Below are 21,656 nucleotides of genomic sequence, written 5' to 3' on the forward strand. Positions count from 1 at the left end.
GTGCCACCTTCCTACCCACTGTTGTAGACCATGTACACCCTATCATGGAAAAGGTACTCCTTGATGGGTGTGGCCTCTTTCAGCAGGATATTGTGCCCTGCCAAGAACAAAAAATGGTTCAGCACAGCAATGAGTCTGAGATTTTGACCGCCAAATTCCCTAGTTCTCAATCAAGTTACGCACCTGTGGGATTTGCTAGACAAACAAGAGGGTCCACCTCGCAACTTTAAGGATCTGCTCAGCTACATCTCAGACTCAATAGGCCTCTGTTAGCAGGAGTTAAATGCCAAAGGTCATGAAAGCATAATTACAAAAGACTGAACATGACTTGTTTGGAAGGCTTGCCAGCAGAAAGCCTCTTTTCTCTAAAAGACCATGGTAACATGGCATAGGACTGCAAAGCTGCATCTGAACAATCACAAAATTTCTGGAATAATGTCCTTCAGGCAAACGAGACCAAAGTGGAGATGTTTGGCTATAAACCAACATATTCTAGAGTCATCTATCTAGCATTTAAAACTTGGCTTAAATCCTGTGACGTAACAGGACAATGATCCTACGCAACGCAACAAATGCCCACAAACCTCGATGTACTGAAGCAATGTTGTAAAAGACAGTGGGCCAATTCCTCCACAACAAAGTGAGAGACTGATAAAGTCATTCAGAAAATGGTTACATCAAGTAGTTGGTGATAAAGATGACTCTACAAGCTATTCAGTTGTTGGGTGTACTCAGTTTGTCACCTACACTGCCTCTGCATTTTGGCATCACTTTTGTTAAAAAAAAAAATACTGAGCCAGTGTAATATTTATGTCTTTTTGTTCATCAGAGTTTGAGTTTTCCCTGGGTGAGAGTCTGCATTATTTTTTACCACAATCGTACAGTAAATCTGTGGTATTTAAAAGGTAATAAACAATATTTTAATGAGAGAATTTGAATATTCTAATGATACTTTTGCAACTAGCTTATGCATGTACTGTACTACTGTGGGTTTACATGAGTATTACTATGACTATGACTATTTCCTCCCCACTACAAGAAAACAATAACTAAAGACATACGCTTCACATCTGTTTCCTGTGGCTCTACAGCACCATCAGCTAATCTTCCTGGCTGTCTGCACTGTGGATCTATTATTTCTAATGGTGAAACAATCAGACTTTATGGCCCAGCACCACATCTACTGGAATGGAGGCAGCACGTAATTTAATACTTCAGGAATTGGCTCCACAATTTTTGCCTCTGGCTCTCCCACTGCATGCTCAATAGGGATGTAAATGCTGCTATGATAATGGCAATAACTAGGTTCATTGGAGCTAGTGATAAACTATGAATGGAATGGATGACCCAGGGGCAGTGTACCTCGTCCCTGTGGCTCACTGATTTACTGCAACGCAAAGGCCGGTTTCATTATGGTAGAAACCAGTGGCTTGTGTAAAAGAAACACATAAGTCAGTAGTTTCACAAACCTTTATGGCCGTTATGCATTTAGGGCTGTTTTCCCTCGAGTTCAAGTTCAAAGATTGATAGAATGACTTTTTTTTTTTGAATAGACAATTTAGCTTCAAGGTAATGGTAGAAAACATCACTAAAGTGATGTTTTTTCATGTCCAAATGACTTGGTTGAAATGAAAGCGCTTCAAATCCAACCTGCTGCATATTGTCTAATCTGTTTGCACTGTTTAACCTCCACTTGCCCTGCTTTTGTGGAGGTGGGCCAACAACCCTGTCTATGAAGTGTGTGCTATTGCTTTATACATGTGGCTACTGCTCTAGTACTAAACACACCATGTTAAGATGCCAGTCTTGTAGCTCTTTTATTGAGGATCCTGTATCTGTGCTTTTTTGTATTTGAACCAAATTAGACTCGATATATTGAAGATAAACCCATTTCTTGATGTAAACGTACTTTTTTGATGTTACGTAGCCATTTGTGAAATCATGCAAATATATATTAAAATTATGAGTGTTATACAATTCACTTAACTGTGAGCAAGCTACCTTTACCATATATTATCATTATTATTAATTTTGGCCATTGTGCTGTAATTTAAGACTTTAAGGCTGCAAATATGATTTCAGCAAGACAGTTTTAACAAACACATGACTACCAGCTGCCCTTTACTTTGTTATCGTTGCCTGTTAGCATTTGTTTAGCTTTTGCATCCGCTCCATTAAGCTAAAGCATGTTATACAAGGCTTCTAGCTTTCTGTACTTCTGCAGTCTCACAATCACACTGTTATTGTAGCACAAGCCATAGTGCGTCCAATTATATTCTGTTGTTCACACATTTCCAGAAGTTTAAAAGTTTTAGTCTGGCCATTAAAGTGCCTACACTAATGAGGTAGAACAGTGTGGTTATTAGACAGGAAGAGAAGGTTGTTTAATAGCTTCCATTAAAGACTTGGTTAGCTTACTTCATTATCAAAGTGAACTCCATGCCGTCCTACACCATTTATTTAAAAAGGGAACAGGACAACAATGCATAGCAAGTCTGGGAACATTGATCTTACCCCACTGCAATCGCAACTCTTTGACAACCACTATAGAGGCTATTCCTCAGCCTAACGTTACAGACCCACTATGATGTTCATCCGACCAACCATGCATCCATTTGTCAAAGTATCTGCAGCAACTATACACCAAACCACACAGTGATGATAATTACTCTAGTGCCAAGAACATGTCTCTGTACATTTGCATACTGTTTGTACTGGTAAACTACAATTAAAAGATGTAGTGTATATAAACAAATCTGAAGGCTGGTTCTAATAACTTCTTTAATTGCATGTTGAAGAGAAACAGGAAGACAGAGACAGATTCATTTGCACAAATTCACAATCATTTTGGATTTAAATATTTATGGGTCTTCAGCAGTGGTTTGGAGGAGAGACAACTTGGTCAACAATGAATACACAATGCAGAACATAGAGGATTATGTTGTGCAGCCAGTTAACATTGTTGGCAGTTTGGTCCAGGACTGGATTGTGCTCAGACAAATAAAAGGCTGAAAAACCCTGGAAAATGATTTTTCTAAATGCTAAATTAAAATAAATAAATAAAAATAACTTAGACCAAGCATGTCCTTTCCCAAAATGATGCATTTAGTTATTTGTGCTGTGATTTCACAGCTGCTAATGGTGAAATCAGTTACATTAAAATGCAATTACTGGTGTTATAGTATAAACATGCTTTGTCTCTCTGTCTCTCTTTTCTATCACTACTGTATAACATACTGAACTTTATAAATCGATACATTGCAACAAAAATTATCAAATTATAATGTATTCATAAGAGCACTTTCATTTCCCTTTCCCTCTATTTTTGACTCCTTCCTCTCCAGCCTTTGTGCTGAGTTGTGCATTCCCCAAAGAGCCTGCTGGTGGAGAGGTTTCAGTGACGCACCTGCATCCCGGCGGAGAAGCCTATTTCAATTGTTTCACTGGATACAAGTTGCAGGGTCCAAAAATGCTCACCTGTCGTAATGCAACCACGCCTTACTGGAGTGGAAAAGAACCCCGATGTGTCGGTAAGGCAAATTCGTTTTCTGGATAGGCAAGTTTCAGGGCAACAAGATCCCCCCACCCACCCAACTGATACTCTAACAATAAAACTGCAAAGAATGTAATTAAACTAAATGAAATCTAAACGCTATAACAGTGGGTTATGGGCTTATCCCTTCAGCTTAATTGGAATGTTGGGTGATTTGGTTTGATATTTAATTTTGCTTTGTAAACTAAATTACCTTCAGGCTCGTTGCCTGACAGTGAGTGTGAATATGTTCAAGTAGTTAACATTGACTGCCAGGCTTTCAAAGCAAACATCTAAGTATTGCTATTAATTTTAATAATTATTTAATTATTCTTATATTTGAGAGTTAAAAGAAAAAAGAGTTAAGGAAAATAATTTGCAAAGTGAAACTCGCAATTTTAAAGACACAAGCCTGTTTCTCTTCAGCTTTCTCTGAGAGAACAGGTGATTTTGATTAACAGAGCCTTTCACCGTGTTGTCTCCTACTGAGTCACACTCGGAGGGCAAATGAGCGTGTTTGCATGTGATTAGCAACACAGGGAGCTGTTCTTTGGAGACGGGGCAAAATAAGGCCATTGGACCTGGCTGCCTTAATTAGAACTGGGCCACATGACTCTCCTTCTCCTGCTGGTAAAAACTCATCTGCTAGTTCCAGCCTTTCACCGCGCCTGCCTGCAGCTGTTCTAAACTGATAGTGTTACTGCCGCTGTTTTGCTTTTACCTTCACAAACAATCAGGCACTCTTAGACCCAGGAGAGCCGCCTGGTGTAGCTCAGCCACAGTCCACTGCATATCGATGCAATCTGTGCTCAGACAGGGACTTTTCTCCAAAATCCCCCTACCACAGTTCGAATCATTACTTTTTTTTCATCAAGTTTTTACTTCCTACTCTTTGTCCTTTTTTCTTTTCTTTTCTTTTCTTTTTCTTTTCATACAGCATCCTGTGGGGGAATGATAAAAAATGCCACATATGGCCGCATCGTCTCTCCTGGTTTTCCTGGCAACTACAGCAACAATCTGACCTGCCACTGGGTTCTGGAGGCACCTGAAGCCCACCGGCTTCACGTTCACTTTGAAAAGGTGGCTTTGGCAGAAGATGATGACAGGTAGTTTATGTATGCTGTTAAAATCAAAACACACATTGAGAATAAATGTGAGCATAGTGTGGAAATGTGAGTTGCGTCGAGCTTTGAACTCTGAATAACAGTATTCCTGCAGATGGAGGATTAAAATTCTCGAGGGCTATAAATGACCAAAATCTTTAGGGAGTGACAGATGAATTTGAAAGGACCTTTTATCATGATAATCCCTTAAGTGTGCTCTGTCAGGCAAATGAATTGAGGGGACCAGAAGGTAGTGAGAGGTAGGAGACTGCAATTGCATTATGTATCCTTCTGTAACCACTGATCCATATGGCAATTGTCATGCATGCCCATTCACCTCATTACAAGGTGTAGAATGTTATCACAAAGTTATTACAGCTGCAGCTGGAACAATGAGCAGGTCTCGGGTACCTTGTAATTTCTTTCTTTAACATCTATTTTAATCCCATCAGCGCTCTCTCCCTGTTTTCTTTTTTTAGGTTGCTAATAAAAAATGGCAACAACATAGACTCTCCCCCTGTGTATGACTCCTATGAAGTTGAATACTTGCCAAATGAGGGAGTGCTCAGTACCGGACGTTATCTGTTTGTGGAGTTCACCACAGACGGGACGATGACCTCCACCGGCGCAGCCATAAGATACGAAGGCAAGCTGATGAGGCAGAATGCAGAGTTTGCTAATAATATCTTGCACCATCCTTGTCACTTATGTTCAATGTCATACACTCTGTCTGCAGCTTTTGCGAAAGGGATGTGCTACGAGCCCTTTGTGAAGTACGGGAACTTCAGCAGCAGCGATTCCACCTACAGTGTGGGCGCAGTGGTCGAATTCTCATGTGACCCTGGCTACACACTGGAGCAAGGCTCTGTGGTGATTGAGTGTGTGGATGCACAAAACCCTCAGTGGAATGAGACCGAGCCAGCTTGTAGGGGTGAGTTAACAGATGTCATGATTGCAGGGCATAAAAAAAATAAAATAAAAGTGCTTCCACTGGAGAAGAACTTGGAGCAATATCAGATTGACCCGAGGACCCGAAGCTTTCATTGTCTGCTTGATCACTGCAGGAGTTAGTTTTTCTAATATTAAATACCAGTGACAGTTAACTATATCTTCCTAAGCTGCTTTCCTCTGATCCGTGATAAATTTTCTCTCAAAACTGTAACAACGATTTACTTTGAAATGTGCGCTCGCAGGGCAGATTTTCGAAGTGCTCGAGATTAAAGGCGCACAATAGCTGGCCTAAGATGAGAACTGCCACAGTTCACAGGCGACGCATCACATTTAATAGCGGCCCAACCCTGAGCCCTTCCCTTCCCCTCTCTGTTTCACTCCTCCCACATGCACATACACACAAACATGACATGCTGACCTTAGTCTTGGTCTTTAAAGCCTTCATGGTTATTCTGCAACAGAGTGAAATTGAAAAGCTCTCCAGTAAAGCTAGCTATAAGAAAATTTAATTTCTGCTCGTATGGGTCATGGTCACCAAGTGGTTCAGTGTCAGTTTGCAGTTTTGCGAGGATCACACCAAGATGCTTGCACAGCACCTGATTTCAGCTGTATTTTATTAAGCACTAAGATCACGGGCATAATCTAGCTAGACAAAATTATCTATGTACCAAAATATATTTTGAGTGAATTGATTTCTAATTTGCATCTTACTTTCCTGTATCTTCAAATCTTTTACAATTGGTTTTTTCAGCCTGTACTGTTTGTGTGTTGCAGCTGTGTGCAGCGGGGAGATCACAGACTCTGCTGGTGTTGTGTTGTCTCCTAATTGGCCCGAGGCTTACGACAAGGGGCAGGACTGCATCTGGGGTATCCATGTGGAAGAGGACAAGCGGATCATGCTTGACATCCAAGTGTAAGAGACTGCACCCAGGTGTAAGACTAGAAATCACTCAGGGAGGTCAGAGAGGATGTCAGGCTCCAGATATAAACACACACACCCCTCTTGGTTATTTTCCCACCCTTTGTCTCATCTACGCAGACACACTACAAAATGCGAACAGGAAAGTGTTTCTGTGGTTGCAGTCACTAATTAGATTTTTTTTTCAACATCCCCTACATTAAGAATTCTGTGTTGCTTCCAGCTCGCTCTCTGACCAGATTAGCCAGTAAGCCTTCCTGTTCTCACTTCCCTGGTGTCTGCCTCAGAGTTGGCTTTGAAATGAATCTGCTCTGGCAGTCAACTACTCTGAGCCACTTATTCAGCCTACCCAACTGTAATTCAGCACAAATGCACAGAGATGTCAAAACAGACAGATGCGCACACAAAATCCAGGCACACTGTTTCACCTTCACCAATCACTCATGCACAAATGTCCCCTGAATGCACACACATTTTGTTTCAGTCTACACTAGTAATTGATCTTAACTGAAGTGAAAATAATCGCACAACCTTTTCTTTGTGGTACGTGGAGCCTTTCTCAAAAACAAAAAACTCCGCAAAATTATATATCTTGTGCCACTGTCTTGTTATCTTTTATGGATTTATCCCTTTGCTTTGGTTGAATGATTTCCACAATATTGCCTTGCACATGCAGCCTATCGTAAGCACCAAAACTACATCATAAGTGATTCCTGTTGTTGCCTGAAGCACTTGCAAACAAGAGGGCACAGAGAGGTTAAAAATAAACCAATGGGAATACTGCCTGAGGTTGTAAAAAAAAAAAAAGTCGCTGACAAATCTCAACCAGTGGCAATTGCTAGCTGTTGGTCAGAGTGGTCAATTGTGCATGCGTGCATGAATTTGTTCCCTTCACTTTTCATATTTCCCATATTCATAATTCTTTCTGAACAGTGTAATAAAATTAGGACATAATTATGAAATGAAGTCTGAGGCTGTACAGACAGATTGCAAGCTGTCCTTAATAGACAACCTCCAGAACAAATCAAATCACCATCATTACTACAAATCTACCATAGTGAACAGCAGCCAGAGGCGGCAATCATGAAGCTTTTTCACTGATTTAAATCACTCCATCATTTCAGTTAAGACATTCATGGTCACTTTTGTGGATGCATAGGGAACAGTGCTCGCTAGTTTAACATTCAGCACTAATGCACCATCTTCAATTCATTATTGTACATCCCGTGCATTAAGTCGGTAGCGGTATAACTGACGTTTGGTCAGTTGCTCAGCATTTTATTATTTGAGCTATTTAAATTTAGATTTTTTCTTATGTGGAATTTGTTTTACATATGTTTTTAATCAGGCAGTAACACAATGTGAAACATAATAAAGCCAAGAATGTGGCTCTGAGTTCCTGGTGAAGAAAGCTCCACCACTGAAAATGATTAAGTCTAGGCATAGTCATCATATGGCATTCTTATATCTGTGTATCTGAATTGTGCTACTTTGTTATCAGAGTGAGGTGGTCACAATCTACAACCAGTACTGTACTCAGGAGTGGTTCTGTTGCTATAAACTGGGACTTGACTAAACTAGAGAGTGTAAAATATACTGATAAAAATAAACTAACCTGTTCATATTTAATGTACACTAGAACAACAGTAGATATAGTAACAAATACTGTGTTCCACTGCAATGCTCATTCATCTTTTAAAAGTTGCTGAACTAAGCATAAAGATACAGATTAATATCGCCCAGCTGTGTCGTACTGAACATTTGTGTGGGCGGGGATTATTTCTGCTCATGCCCAGTTTTGTATGCTGCTGCGTGGTCTAAATACGCATCATTTCCCAAACTATATCTGTCCGGCACTGAGATATGAGCCGTCACTCAAATATGAGCCGCAGATCAAAAGGGAATAAAAGCATTAGAGGAGACCAATACAAAACAATGTCTGAACACAGCACTGAGCTTTATGTGACCCTGCATGCCACTGTGATCTTTAGATAGAGATTAAGACCCAGTGATTAATCTCTGTTATTAAAAGTCAACCAGTGCACCTAGGGTAATAAAATAAAGATCAGAGAGGATTTTTTATTTTTTTTATCACGCAGAAGTAAACAAGTTTGATTAGAGGTAAACTGATTTTCATTCAGTGCCCTCTTTTTAAATTGCACCATGCTCAAATTTCTTTTAATCCTGGCCACATGAGACTGTTCACTGTAAATTAATGGTGGTGTGGCCGGCTTTAGTTTATCTCAGGGTTGGTCATGTGTAGCTTTCCTGGCACTTGAAACCCACAGCTTGTCTGATCCCTGCGGACCCCACCATTACCTTCAAGTCTGGTCCACTCTGCTTGAGAAAAAGCATTCCTTTAGGCTCGGCCAACATGTAATTTGCATCAACGTGTGTTTGTGTGCATGCGTTTAGCATGTTAAAGTGACAAAAGGCTCTTGTGGATAAGAGTCGTCTCATTATAAGGGTGGGCACACACTTTTCTGCAGTAATGAGAATGTTTTCTGTGTTATCATTCATCACTGTGCCAGTGCTGGCAATTACAGAGGAGCAATGTGCATAATGAGGACTGATTAATTAATTTAGGCCAAACAGGAGGGCCGACTCCTTGCTAATTAGCATGGAGCATGGCTCCAGCAAGAGCCAGACACAAGGGGTTACAGCTGATATCCCCACCTGTGGAATATAGCTAGGTAAGTGGTCCGCGTGTGCTTTAGCATTGAGCATATTGTATCTGGAAGTGTGTTTCACCAGACAAAATGATCACAAAGTCTCTTTAACAGTGCTAATGTTTCAGTTTAGTGAGCAGGACTGGAGACTTTGCAGCTTGAACTTACTGGTTTTTAGAGTCCTCTTGTGGTGACTCTATACATGACATGCAACCTGGACGTCAGCTTATGCTGTGATTATGTAGGTGCCTATTTTTTATGTTATTTGAACTGAGCAGAACAATTTAAATGTCAAATATGTATGAAAAAGATGTTAGAAGGTTGCTTTTGAAAGTATGGTACCGTGAGCTATTTCCATTCTGTTAGAGTTAATAGAGATTTGCTGTGTTCTTTAAACTTGACTGGTCAGTGAAGGTGACAGAATGCCTACAGGCTTGTAGAAAACAACTGTCATTCCCTCATCTGCAGAACTGAGCCGGTGGCATTGGTATGCAGAGGAGTTTTCAGAAATTGTTTTTCAAGCAGACCTTGGAACTTTGCAAATGCCTGTGCCAAGTTGGTGAGGGAAATGTTCAGTCAAGTAAGATCTGACTAAATTTAGTCAAATAAATAATCTTTTTTAAGTCTGTCTTGCATTCTCACCCGTCTTTGTTTGTGGCCAGTAGTAGTTCGTGACTGTTGTTTACCAACAAAGATCTCAGATGTTGTTGCTGTATTCCCAGAAACACAATATCTTTCGAAAATTGAAAAGAATTATGAAATCATGGATACAGAGCAAATGACTCAGGGACAACATATTTCTAAGATTAGTTACCAGTTTTCAAACCAGGCCAGGACTGGCTTTTCATGACTTGGGGGCCATCTTTTAAGAAAGGAGCCATGTGGGATGACATTTGGGTGCAGTGACTGCCAGATTGGTGCGGTGTGTGGCCGAGTAGCCTGCAGTGACTTACTGTGCTGTGGATGTTTGGACTGGAGGCATCTTGCGTTTGGCAGTCTTCTGTGGTGTCAATGGGATTTTTTAATAAACTTCAGGTAGAAAGGTTAGAGAACAGATGAGGTCAGTAGGGCAATTTAAAACCAAGGTTGACCGCAAGGTTCTTGACGAGCTAGCGTGACTGAGGGGGCTATTTAGGAAGCCAGACGTGAGTGGTTTCAGTGCATCAAGTGGAAAAGTTATCCGCTGATGGTGCCCACTACAATACTGATTGTTTTTGGATATTACAACAGTGTTGAACATGATATCTAAGATCTCGAGGGGACCTAATGACGCTGAAAGGCAAAGTTGTGCACCTAATTGTTTATCAGAACGTCAGCTATGGCACTGATAAATATATTTTGATTAAAACACTTTAAAGACCAAATCACTGCCAAAACTGTGAGGAAAGATTTCTCAGATGCACTGGTTTGCACAAAGGGGGCAAAGATCAACACGGCTGAGATGGAGCTCACTATACATCATTAGTGTCAAAGAATATGGGCTGTGGTGCTGATAAACCACCGTAGTAGGAAAAAACAGGAAAATCAATCACAGTGAAAGTAGTAAAATTAGAAACTAGCTTCATTTAAAAAAAACAAGAGACAAAGAACAGCCAGTACATTGGCAACATTTTATAGTATGTGGCAAAAGGGATCAGTGGGTGTTGGTATATATTTGTGATGAGAATGCAGAAACCGGATGTAATCACACAGTATTAATACCAAATGACAGATCTACATCACTCTGGGAGGAAATCCATGAGAGCAGAGAAGACTGATAGCTTTTATGACCCAAAGGTGAAGAAGAGCTCAAACAGAAATGAAGATTCCATGCAGTGTATGCAGAATTCATGGTATTCCTCAAATAGATTTATGAGAAAGAAGAAAGTTTAAGGTCAAAAAAGTTATTTGCCTATCCTGTAGATGCCCTCATAGAAGGCACCAGGTCTGTATTTCCATAGAGTATTATCATGGAGATTTGGAAGTGAAAATTGGCTTTGTCATTCCTGTCACTTCAATCCACAGTGGTCGATTGTCAGAGAACACGGAGGTGTAAATTGCCCTCATAGTGTTCCAGCTAACCAGAGGGAGTACATTGCCACCCAAATTCATGCAGCCCACATTCATTATTTGTGTCCAGGAGGAAAATCCTGTCCAGATTTCTTCAAAAAAAAAAAAAAAAAGATCTACCCATCATTCTGGCCATATTGTGTTAAAATTTTATTTTGCATTATTTTTCACAGAAGCAAACCTCGTGGGGCTAATTAGATCTGCTTTTTGTTTATACTGTTAGTCAACATAAAATATTCAAGATTTATTCCTAGTCTGATTTTAACAGCAGTTTGTTTGCTCTCAGAGGAATTCTGTGGGGAGGTTCTGGGTAAAAGACAGAGTAGAAGAGAGGTCATTTGTTTCCCTTTATTATGAAACGCCGTCAATCACAGATAACATGGCCTTATCTCCTATTACAGTGTTTGTCCCAAAAAAGCTGAAATTGTCAGTGAGGATGTGGACAGGACCCCAATGTTAACTCGGGCAAGCCAAAAATAAGCAAAGATCAACCCTTTTTATTTGGCTGTTTTGAAAATGGCCAAACATATTCCAAAAGGGAACAAAACATATATCCAAAAACAATCACCACGACGATGGTAATAAGAGTATAAACTGGGTCTGAACATCGAAAAGGAACAACAGATGCTCTGACAAACCAAAGTGGAGACAGGACTATGCATAAGGACTGTATATAAAGAATATAATAGGGCTGGGGGAAAAAATTGATACAACATAAAATTGCAGTATTTTGTGTGGCAAAATTATATCTATACAGGGACACCAAATATTGGTATTTTATTAAATATTGATTAAAAAAAAACCTCTGGGGATACTATGAACAAGATGGCTCATCAAATGCACCACCATCTTGAGATAACATTAGCTGAGCAAACTTACATTAAATCGGCTCAGCCAAATTACCATCAAACACTGGACATACTTGACAAAGTTTGCTCCTAATACAGAGCAAGGTAAGAAAGCTAATAGCTCAGTCAGACGAATGAAAATTAAACACCAACCTTATTCCATCTACATAAAATCCTCGGCTCCTTGGTGATTGCATTGAATTTTTTAAACATTCTCCAACCTACTGCAGCTTGTGGTGACTGAATGTCTGCCCAGAACTTGAGTGTTGCACATCATGACAACTTAAGATCACAAGGCAGTTGCACAGATAGGAGGCAACCTTTCTGCAAACATCATAGTCTGACTTGGACTAACTTCAATCACTCTCAGAGAGATTGTCAACAGTTTGCAACTATAAATTAGTTCGCAACTAATTTATAAATGCAAACTGGTTACCAACAAGATAGGACTCGACTCAACTGCCTGCCAGCCGGTTACATTTGGTTTATATTCCTATAGAACAACACATGGTTGAATAGGTGCAAATGTGGATTTCTGTTTATGTAAACAGCAACAGGTATGCGATTTTTGACAATTCATCATTTAATTGCTTTATTATCAGAAACAGATAGCATTCAGTTACAGACTGATATCAGGCTAATAGCAGGCAGTGGCAATATTTACAGCAGGTTTTAGTGACAGTGTTGGCATGTTTGACAATTTCAAGTAATTTATTGGATAAAACAGTATTTAATTTGGGTGATATAATTTGAATTTGAACAAAGGTGAGCACAATCACAGTATATGTTTTTGCTTCAAATCTTAAGGACCACTATAGTGACCACAAAACTATGACTCAGTAATATCATAAAACTGAGGTCATCATATAAAATAATGCAAAACTGGAGCCAAAAACTCAATCAAGAACATAATCCAGAAGCTAAAAGATACAGTAAGCAAATTTGGGGATCATAACAGCAAGTCAGCTGGTAGTTGCATTTTGTCTGTCCTCAGCATGCGATTTAAAAAAATCCTGTCATGTCGTTTCAATGGCTCATGTGTGCATCAGTCACATATATCAAATCTGGTTGAGCATGAGATACTTGAAACATTCACAAACATAAAGTTGCACAAAAATGCTATAAAAGCTGTAATTTATTACTTTAGTTTTCATTCATCTTTTAACATTAAATATTTATTACACATCTGTGCTCTTTATACGCAGCATTGTGCTGCTGAGATATTTTTTATTTATTTTTTTAGAGTGTTGGCATATGTTTGCTTGAAAGTTTTTTTGTCAGTATTAATAATCAGCTCATTAATGAGATTTTTTTTAAACATTTGAGAATAGCATATTATCTCAGAGCTTATTATTATTATTTATTTGTAACATATTCTTACTCATTTGTGTTCGGACAGTTGTTACACAACAGTCGCTTTTCTTATAGATGAGCTTGACTCAGAATTGGATATCTTAACAATATGGATATCTCTACAGTGTTACTGTAAATCTATTGCTCAGACAAATACATGTAGAAAAGACAAAGACACACCATTTAAGAACAAGCCAAAATTACATACAGCAGCTACAGAAACTGCACATTTTTGAGGCATAGTAATTTGAAACTTGTACTCTGAGCACTGTTTTCTCACCACACTTTGTGCCCTTGTTTTGTCACTTGATCTGGCACAGTAAACAGTGATGTGCAGTTTGCATTGGAGACGGCTGTAAAGACACCACTGCTGGGCTCCCATGAAGCATGTGATTGAAGGCATTGTGCTATTTTTATTCTTAATTTTTAAATGGTACAGTTCAGTGATTATTAACACAATCAAGTTAAGTTGTAAAAACTAGCTGCACTGCTATTTCGACACCAAATTTAGTCACGGGTAAGAGCAACCATTTTCTTGTCCTCTACAGCTTATATGACTACATTTCTTCCCCCCAGTATTCTTCATACTCTGTGTCTGATTGATGCTGATGTGATTACAAAGACATATGAATTTTCCAAATGGAAAAAGGTTAATGCATTTTTATGTTAATCAGTAACAGCGAAAAATCCGCCAAACTGTGACTTGACTACCGTATACTCTATCACACATTAACATCACAAACACAACACAAAACATGTACAACTGAATTCATACGTATTTATTCATTATTTATTATCTGTTATTTTTTCTACCTGTTTCTGTAGTTCTTCTATAATTCAGTTTTTGCTTGTATGGCAGCTTTTTGTAAAAGGCCGGTAGGACTATTCAAAAAGTAATTCCTTTGGATTATTTTGATGATATGCTCAAATACCCATATATGCACATCAGTATATATTCATGGGATGCGGGGTGGGGTGTTGGGGGGCGTCAGACAGACATGAATCATGAATAATTTAATGTTTACATTGCATCAGATGCATCTAATATAAACAAAATTGCAATTTTCCAAGTACTGCTGACACTGTCTAGTATCATCAGCTTGTGCTTTCATCAGCGTAAAGGGAGACAGAACACATTTACCAACTGAAGCTCTGTGCACAACACTCAGTGTCAGGTTTATATTGTTGATTGTCATTTATGCTTAGAAATATTTAACCATATATGCTTAGAGGTGTATAATCGATTGTGTAGTGATAGGATGTGTGATCCTTAGGAGTCTGCAAAGACTTCCTGTGCATTCCAGAGTGCTCTGGCATTCACACCCACACCATGGGAGCACGGGAGAGGTCGTACCTTGTTTTATTGTTTTATGGTAGGATAAACATAGCTATGTCAGTTTTAGTCTAAGTGCCTTTTGTTTAGGGAAGTTGTTTATGGGGTCACACTCTGACCCCCCCCCCCCCCCCCCCCCCCACACACACACACACACACACACACATACTTACACAACGCACAGGCAAGGTACTCTTTGTGTGTATGAACCTATGCATATTCATATAACCACAATAAAAGGAGTGTTACAGGGAACCTGGCTGAGAGTCTGACAGAGGTCAAGTGGGTGGAACGACACTTGGCTCCAGGCAGGCCTCACGCATGCATGAGTAACACAAAGAACTTTGCCTACTTGTGTCTTGCTTTTGCTGTGTAGTAAATTGTCTTGAACGTTCCAGCGAATAGGTTTATGCTACAAACCTATCACTCAGCAAATACACCTCAGAGCCAGGGAACTCTGTCTGAATCTGCAAAGTTACTAAGGGGAAAACAAACAAAAAGTAACTCCTTTTTTTTGTGATGTCAATCCTAGTCTCCATTTGGGGAAGAATGACCTGCTGACCTTCTATGATGGTGATGACCTGACTGCCAACATCCTGGGCCAATACAGTGGCACGCGACCACATTTCAAGCTCTATACCTCCATGGCTGATGTCACTATTCAGTTTCAGTCTGATCCTGCCACTAACATCTACGGCTACAACAATGGCTTTGTAGTTCACTTCTTTGGTAAGACGGTGGTTTAGTTTCATTCCCTCTTAAAAAAAACCAAAACACTAATATTACATGCTTTTAATATAAGGCATACATTCTTCTAATTTTCTTGGGATTACATATATTGTATACTTTTTACTGTAAAAGTACCACAAGCAAGGGACCACAAATGGAAACAAATGTGGAATGTAAAATGTTACTCATATCTGGAACCTAACACATCATCATTTAGGGAACAGGAAAAAAAAGAAAGGTGTATTTGTTCCCCTGTCTCTTTGTTCCCCACTCTTGCTGTGCCTTTGTCTATCTGTCTTCTGGCTTATCCCAGGTGCACAGGATTAAATAACAACAAACACGAAACATAATAAAAGTGTTCACTTCAACATCAGCTGGTTTTACCTAACTCTTTGTGTTCCCCGCCATGTATGCTGCAGTTAGGGAGGCACAGATTGACTGGTGCCAAACCACATGCTGCGCTCCTCCTAGGAAACATCACAAGCCTCTATTTACATTTTCTTCCCAAACAGTTTCTGTTTAGAGCACAAAGAAAGCAAAAAATCTGCAGTCGTATTTATTCCCTGCAGTGGGGGTTGCATATTAATGCTCGGCGTTTTCCTTGAGGATCCTCATTATTCCTTTTAGATCTAGATCTGCTCTAAACAATAAAAAAAAAATGTTTGTTATACAAGAAAATGGATTATTAGGAGAATATTTATATATCCTCAGTAACACATTGTCCTCACAATCTTTGCAAATCCTTTTTTAACAACCTGTCTCTTCCCTCCCATATCTGCGCTGCATGACACCAATGGCGCCAACGCCAACAGAGGTGCCAAGGAATGACACCTGCTCAGAGCTGCCGGAGATCACCAACGGCTGGAAGAGCATGTCGCATCCTGATCTCATACACGGCACTGTGGTCACCTACCAGTGCTACCCAGGATACACACTGGTTGGCTCTGAGATCCTCATGTGTCAGTGGGATCTCAGTTGGAGCGGTGATGTGCCAAAATGCGAGGAAGGTGAGAGGAAGCATATAAAACTTTGTAGTTTCTCTTTAGTCCACCTTGGGAGTTAGAATACGCCATCATTGGTCCAAGTCTCAGACCTTTTTGCTTAAATATTATGATAACATGGCTAATTATAGTCTTGTTACCATAATACCTGGTTAATTAGTTAGTTTGATGTAACTGTGTTATTCTGTGACTGTTCAACTTTAATACATAACATGAGGATGCATTGTCATGTGGCAAATAGTTAACAATATGACATTTAGGGAACAATATTTAGTGCAGCCGGTGCACTTCCTTTGCACAACAAATTCAATGTAATGTGCATATATGTAATTGCCCCTCATAATTTTTTAAAGGTTTTTCCAGTTACCCAAGAAAAAAAAATCAAAACAATATCAAATTGAATATTTTTCCTTGTTAATTATACTTTTTATCACTCCTGTACCAGCACCGGTGGCAGTAATAACTAATTATCATCACTTGTTTTTGGTGTTGCACCAGTGATGACATGCCAGGACCCCGGGAATGTGCAGCACAGTCGTAAAGTGATCACAGGCAGTCGCTTTGCTGTTGGATCGACTGTACAGTTCATCTGTAACAAAGGCTACATCCTGTCAGGCTCCAGCCTTCTAACCTGCTACAACCGTGATTCAGCTATGCCCAAGTGGAACGAGAGACTGCCCAAATGTGTCCGTAAGTTCCCTCAGTCAGAATAGCATAGATTCGCAGACATGCAATTATGTTATGTCAGCGATGTGCAGCTAAGCAATTATGAGTAAAAGGCAAAAATTACAATGTGTCACTGTTTTTACTGTACAAAGGTGCATGAAAATAATAATAGTCCTAATCAAATATATTGTACTGCTCCTCAGCTGAAAAGTATGAGCCATGCAGGAATCCCGGTGCAGCTTCCACCAGCATGCAGAGCTCTGAAAAGGCTTTTTATCAAGCAGGAGAGATGCTGACTTTCTCCTGCCACCCCGGCTATGAGCTGCAGGGTTATGCCACCATATACTGTGTTCCTGGACACCCGTCACAGTGGAATAGCACTCCTCCTGCCTGCAGAGGTAAACCACGTAACAAGCTTTTAAATACAGTCAAAATATACAAAAAGTAAAGCAGAATCTCAACAGTTTTAAGTGCTGTTTACAAATGCAGGTTCTTTTGATTCTTTTGGCCATAAAAATAAAGCATGCACTGTGATTCACATTGCATAAATATGGTCTACATACTCATTAAACTGCAATTATTTCTTGGTAGCGTCCTCGACACATTATGTAAATGAACGCAGACTAGATGGTAAGTCATATTTCAGTACCTTGCCGAATTGATTGATATTTATTTGTTGACAATCATTCACAGGGGTAATTACATGTTATGTCCTTTTTTTTTTCTTCTTCAAGTTGTTAATACAAATTATGGCACAGAAGGAACCAACATTGCCCTTGCAGTATTTATTCCAACTGCAGTCATCTTGGTGATTGTCCTTGGGATTTACATCTACTTTGCAAAGTAAGTAATGACTCAAAATTTTATTCGTTTCCCTTGTAATAAAGGCTTTACATGATGTTTCCTGTTTCTGTACTCTTTGCTCAGACTCCAGGGAAAGTCTATCAGAATGCCAATGTCCTCGCCACCGTATGACAACATGACAGAAGAGTCTGCTTTCGACAACCCCATATATGAGAGTGGAGTAAGTACAGATGTCATGAGCATGCAAGACGTGGATTCACAGAACACCAGCGTGCTGTCCTGATCTTTTCCCATCCGGATGTCATCCCATCGTCATCTCATGTCTCACCAGCAGAGGGCGCCCTCACACCTTTCGTCATCATGTCACTCATCACTGAGAGCTAGTGGTCTGAGCTGTGAGATAGGAACATTTTTCCTCACTTTACTCTGATGTCACATCTCATTTGCATCCTGGATTTCCATTCTATCCTCTCAGAGAAGTGAGAGTGCTATGTTAGAGCTCATAGTGGTAACTTTTACCCAACTTTTCCCTAAAAGTTGTGGTGCTGTGTAACGCTGATTTGGGGGCAACAGTAGACTAAATACAAAAACAAATTAAATAATTTTTTTTAAAAGAGTGTTTTAGCGAGATTAAGAAATGCTTCAATGTGAGAGACAGTATAGATAAAGAACATTTAAATGTAATTTACCAACATGTATTTCCAATACTGCATAATAACATCATGCTATTGTCAACCACCCAGAAAGCATTGCTTTAAAATGGTTCTGTAGCAGAAATCCATTCACACGTTCAGGAACACTTTCAAAAGCCATTATTGTTACTGCATCTACAAATCTAACACCACAGTACAAAGGAGGCCTTTAATTTTCAACACTTTACATGTTGCCTCTGTACAGGTTTCATTTAAATATGGCTTTTAAAATTATTTGGAAATCACTCTGTTTTGTTTTGATTTACATTTTACACAGCATCACAATTTCTTTTGGAAATGATATAGTTGTATGTTTATCATGCTATATGCTGCAGTCCCCGTGTGTGTATAAAGGTACAGTTTGCTGTAAAATCTAGCAAATGAAATCTAGCAAATGAACTTGTGCTGTGACGTTAATTAGCCTTAAACTAGCATATACCTATAAAGTGTACTTTAACCTTTGTAGTGAGAAGAACCTAGAATTACATAAATGGCTATTTTTATTTAAAATAGATATTTAGTTTTTATACATATTCTCAGTCTTCTTGAGGGTATAGTTACCAGCTGATTCATAAGTCAAAAGGTACACAAGGTACATAATATATGCATAGGCTGTTGTGACAATAGTAATTCTATGACTCTATTCTCTCTTCTTTGCTCCTTCAGCACTGGCAGACTCATTCTAGATACTAAATCCTGTCATTATGTCCAGTTTGGCTGTACTGCAGAACAACTATGAGGTGAGGTCTCCTTCTGATTCTGAGATCTCATCTTACTCCAGTACCCCGACCGTTCAACGATCTGTTTTTGACTTTATCTCAATCCTGCCACTTACTCACTTTTTGTCTGAAGATTTTTTTTTCTCTTAAGAACCACTGGTTGGTGAGAATTTGGAAAGACATTGTCGGTCTGTCATGAAATATGTAACATATTGAGAATGAAATGCTAAATCATGTTTGTCTATACCTAAATAATGGATAACAGATAGGCTACTTAATAAAAAAGAAATATCCCCTTGAAGATGCTTTGTCTATCACTGCATTTCAGTGAAGTTCACAATGTTGTGCTGTTATTGAACAACAATTTTATGTGTGGCTATAACATCTATGTATGTCATATGCAGACTTGTCAAACTTCTTTTTAGTATTGTCTTTATCAGCACCCTGCTTTACTGTTTATAAGTGACAATTGTTTACTCACTTTCATCAGAAGAAAAGTTAAAATGACCATAAGCTGATGATAGACTTTTTTTTTTTTTTTTGGTAAAAGCTTTAGCAGTGGTATTTGAAAAAAAAAAAACATGTAGTGGCAATCCATAGCTGCCCACCTAACAAACATTTCATAGGCTTTTTTTTTTTTTTACTGTATCATTGCCATTGCAGCCTGTATTTTCTTATGTTCAGTTTAATAAAATGTCCAGGACTGATCACCAACACTTTATACATCATCTAACTACTTGCTTTCATCTAAGCTCGCACTGCTCATTTTGACAACATTGAATCAGAATGGTAATAACATCTATTAGAAAAGAGATTTGCTGTAATAATTAACAGCTGTATTATAAGGAGGAGCATATATGCACTTCACAAGCTGTACCACCCTCAATAATTTCCTGGGTTTTTTTAAAATTATTATTATTATTTTTAAGCAGATTGCCTTGTCTGATCTGTACAGGATGAATGAAAAAGGTTAAGAGTGTTCCATTTAGAGCACAAGTAAGAATTACTCAATTTCTTTGGACCATCTCTGCACTAGTCATCTTTTACTCCAATATTCTTTTTTTTTCTTTTTTCCTCCCCATTTTACCTATTTTGTGTATTACTGTAAATATGTCTTTCTCTCCACAGTCAAATCAGTTAATCTGTGGGACATCATGGTGATATTTTTCTAAAGTAAATTGTTGATGACTGTCAGTGATTGAATGTTTTCGAGTCCTTTTTATCGCCTCGAGTCAGTGGCAATTAGAGATTGGAGGAAATCTGGCTTTGATTGTTCAGCTCTGTTGGATACAAAGGCCCCATCCACCCAACAGACTTTGAAAAAAATAATTGCCATTATTACTTGCTTCACTTTGTATGAGTCTGCTATCTGTAAATAGACTGCCTGTCCAATATGAGTGCCTCACGACTGACTATAACCTGAGTCATCACATGTGAAAATAACAGGTACATGAAAGATTCATTCAAGATTCATTTACTTTCACTTATGATTCATTTCTATCTTAATGTTCATGATTAAGGGATTTAAGAAATGATCCTGGATATATTACTATGAGCATTTGTGTAGTTCTGACTGCATACGGCCTCAGAGAATTTCTCAAATACATGTTTTCATTCAGGAACCATTAGCTATGCATACCGCTCTTCTCCTATCACACTGTAAAGTCTGCCTTAAAGGATAAACATCAGCTAGCTAATTTGTGTATGTTACAAAGTGTAGTTGCACCACATCATTAGCATCCTAGGACAACAATCCTCAAAATCTAGTGAGTGCATACAGTAATCAGCTCACATCCTGATCCATGTCACTGAGTCACTGCTTTACAAAACAATTGAAATCCTGCAGTGTGCAAAATAAATCCCTGTGCAACAGATGGTTGTTTACTTGGGGTCATGTTGTGGTGCATCTGCCTGTGTTCAATTTTGTAGATAGATCTCATCTCCTTTGTGCAAATCCTTTCTGTTCTAACAAATCTTTCTTTCAGTATCACAGCTGCTGTGACCACATACAGGAAACTGCTTCATCTTTAACTATCTATAACCCTCTCAAAAAAATAAATTAAATTGTTACATAAGTATTGTCACTGACTCATTAATGACTAAACTTGTGTTTTAAACTCATAAAGAAGTCCTTACCTGATATAATAACAGGGCAGACACGTAACATTATATGTCACAAGTCAAAATGTTAGCTTTAAAAAGGGCCAAATGGAAAATGTATATTGTGTGGAACCACTGATTTTCACCACAGCTACAGCGGGATAAGGCCATATACTAGAAGCTGCAGC

General features: G+C 39.0%; 1 protein-coding gene across 2 annotated transcripts in view; it reads left to right on the forward strand.

The window, feature by feature from the left end:
* The window catches only part of LOC113030167 (seizure protein 6 homolog), a 94,768-nt gene extending 73,322 nt beyond the window's left edge, over positions 1-21,446 (forward strand). Inside the window, exons 5-17 of one of the 2 annotated variants that reach the window (XM_026181339.1) lie at positions 3,345-3,530; positions 4,470-4,638; positions 5,115-5,281; positions 5,372-5,566; positions 6,361-6,499; positions 15,290-15,486; positions 16,299-16,493; positions 16,986-17,177; positions 17,357-17,551; positions 17,745-17,783; positions 17,888-17,996; positions 18,081-18,177; positions 19,316-21,446. In XM_026181339.1, coding sequence (XP_026037124.1) covers positions 3,345-3,530; positions 4,470-4,638; positions 5,115-5,281; positions 5,372-5,566; positions 6,361-6,499; positions 15,290-15,486; positions 16,299-16,493; positions 16,986-17,177; positions 17,357-17,551; positions 17,745-17,783; positions 17,888-17,996; positions 18,081-18,177; positions 19,316-19,342 — 1,907 coding nt within the window. In that variant the 3' untranslated portion in view covers positions 19,343-21,446. Of the gene's footprint in view, positions 1-3,344; positions 3,531-4,469; positions 4,639-5,114; positions 5,282-5,371; positions 5,567-6,360; positions 6,500-15,289; positions 15,487-16,298; positions 16,494-16,985; positions 17,178-17,356; positions 17,552-17,744; positions 17,784-17,887; positions 17,997-18,080 lie in introns of both variants that reach the window. The other variant, XM_026181338.1, reaches the window with a different exon arrangement.
* Positions 21,447-21,656: the final 210 nt, after the last annotated feature.

The sequence above is a fragment of the Astatotilapia calliptera genome, chromosome 10 (genome assembly GCF_900246225.1).
Source record: "Astatotilapia calliptera chromosome 10, fAstCal1.2, whole genome shotgun sequence".
In the NCBI taxonomy this organism is placed as follows: Eukaryota; Metazoa; Chordata; class Actinopteri; order Cichliformes; family Cichlidae; genus Astatotilapia; species Astatotilapia calliptera.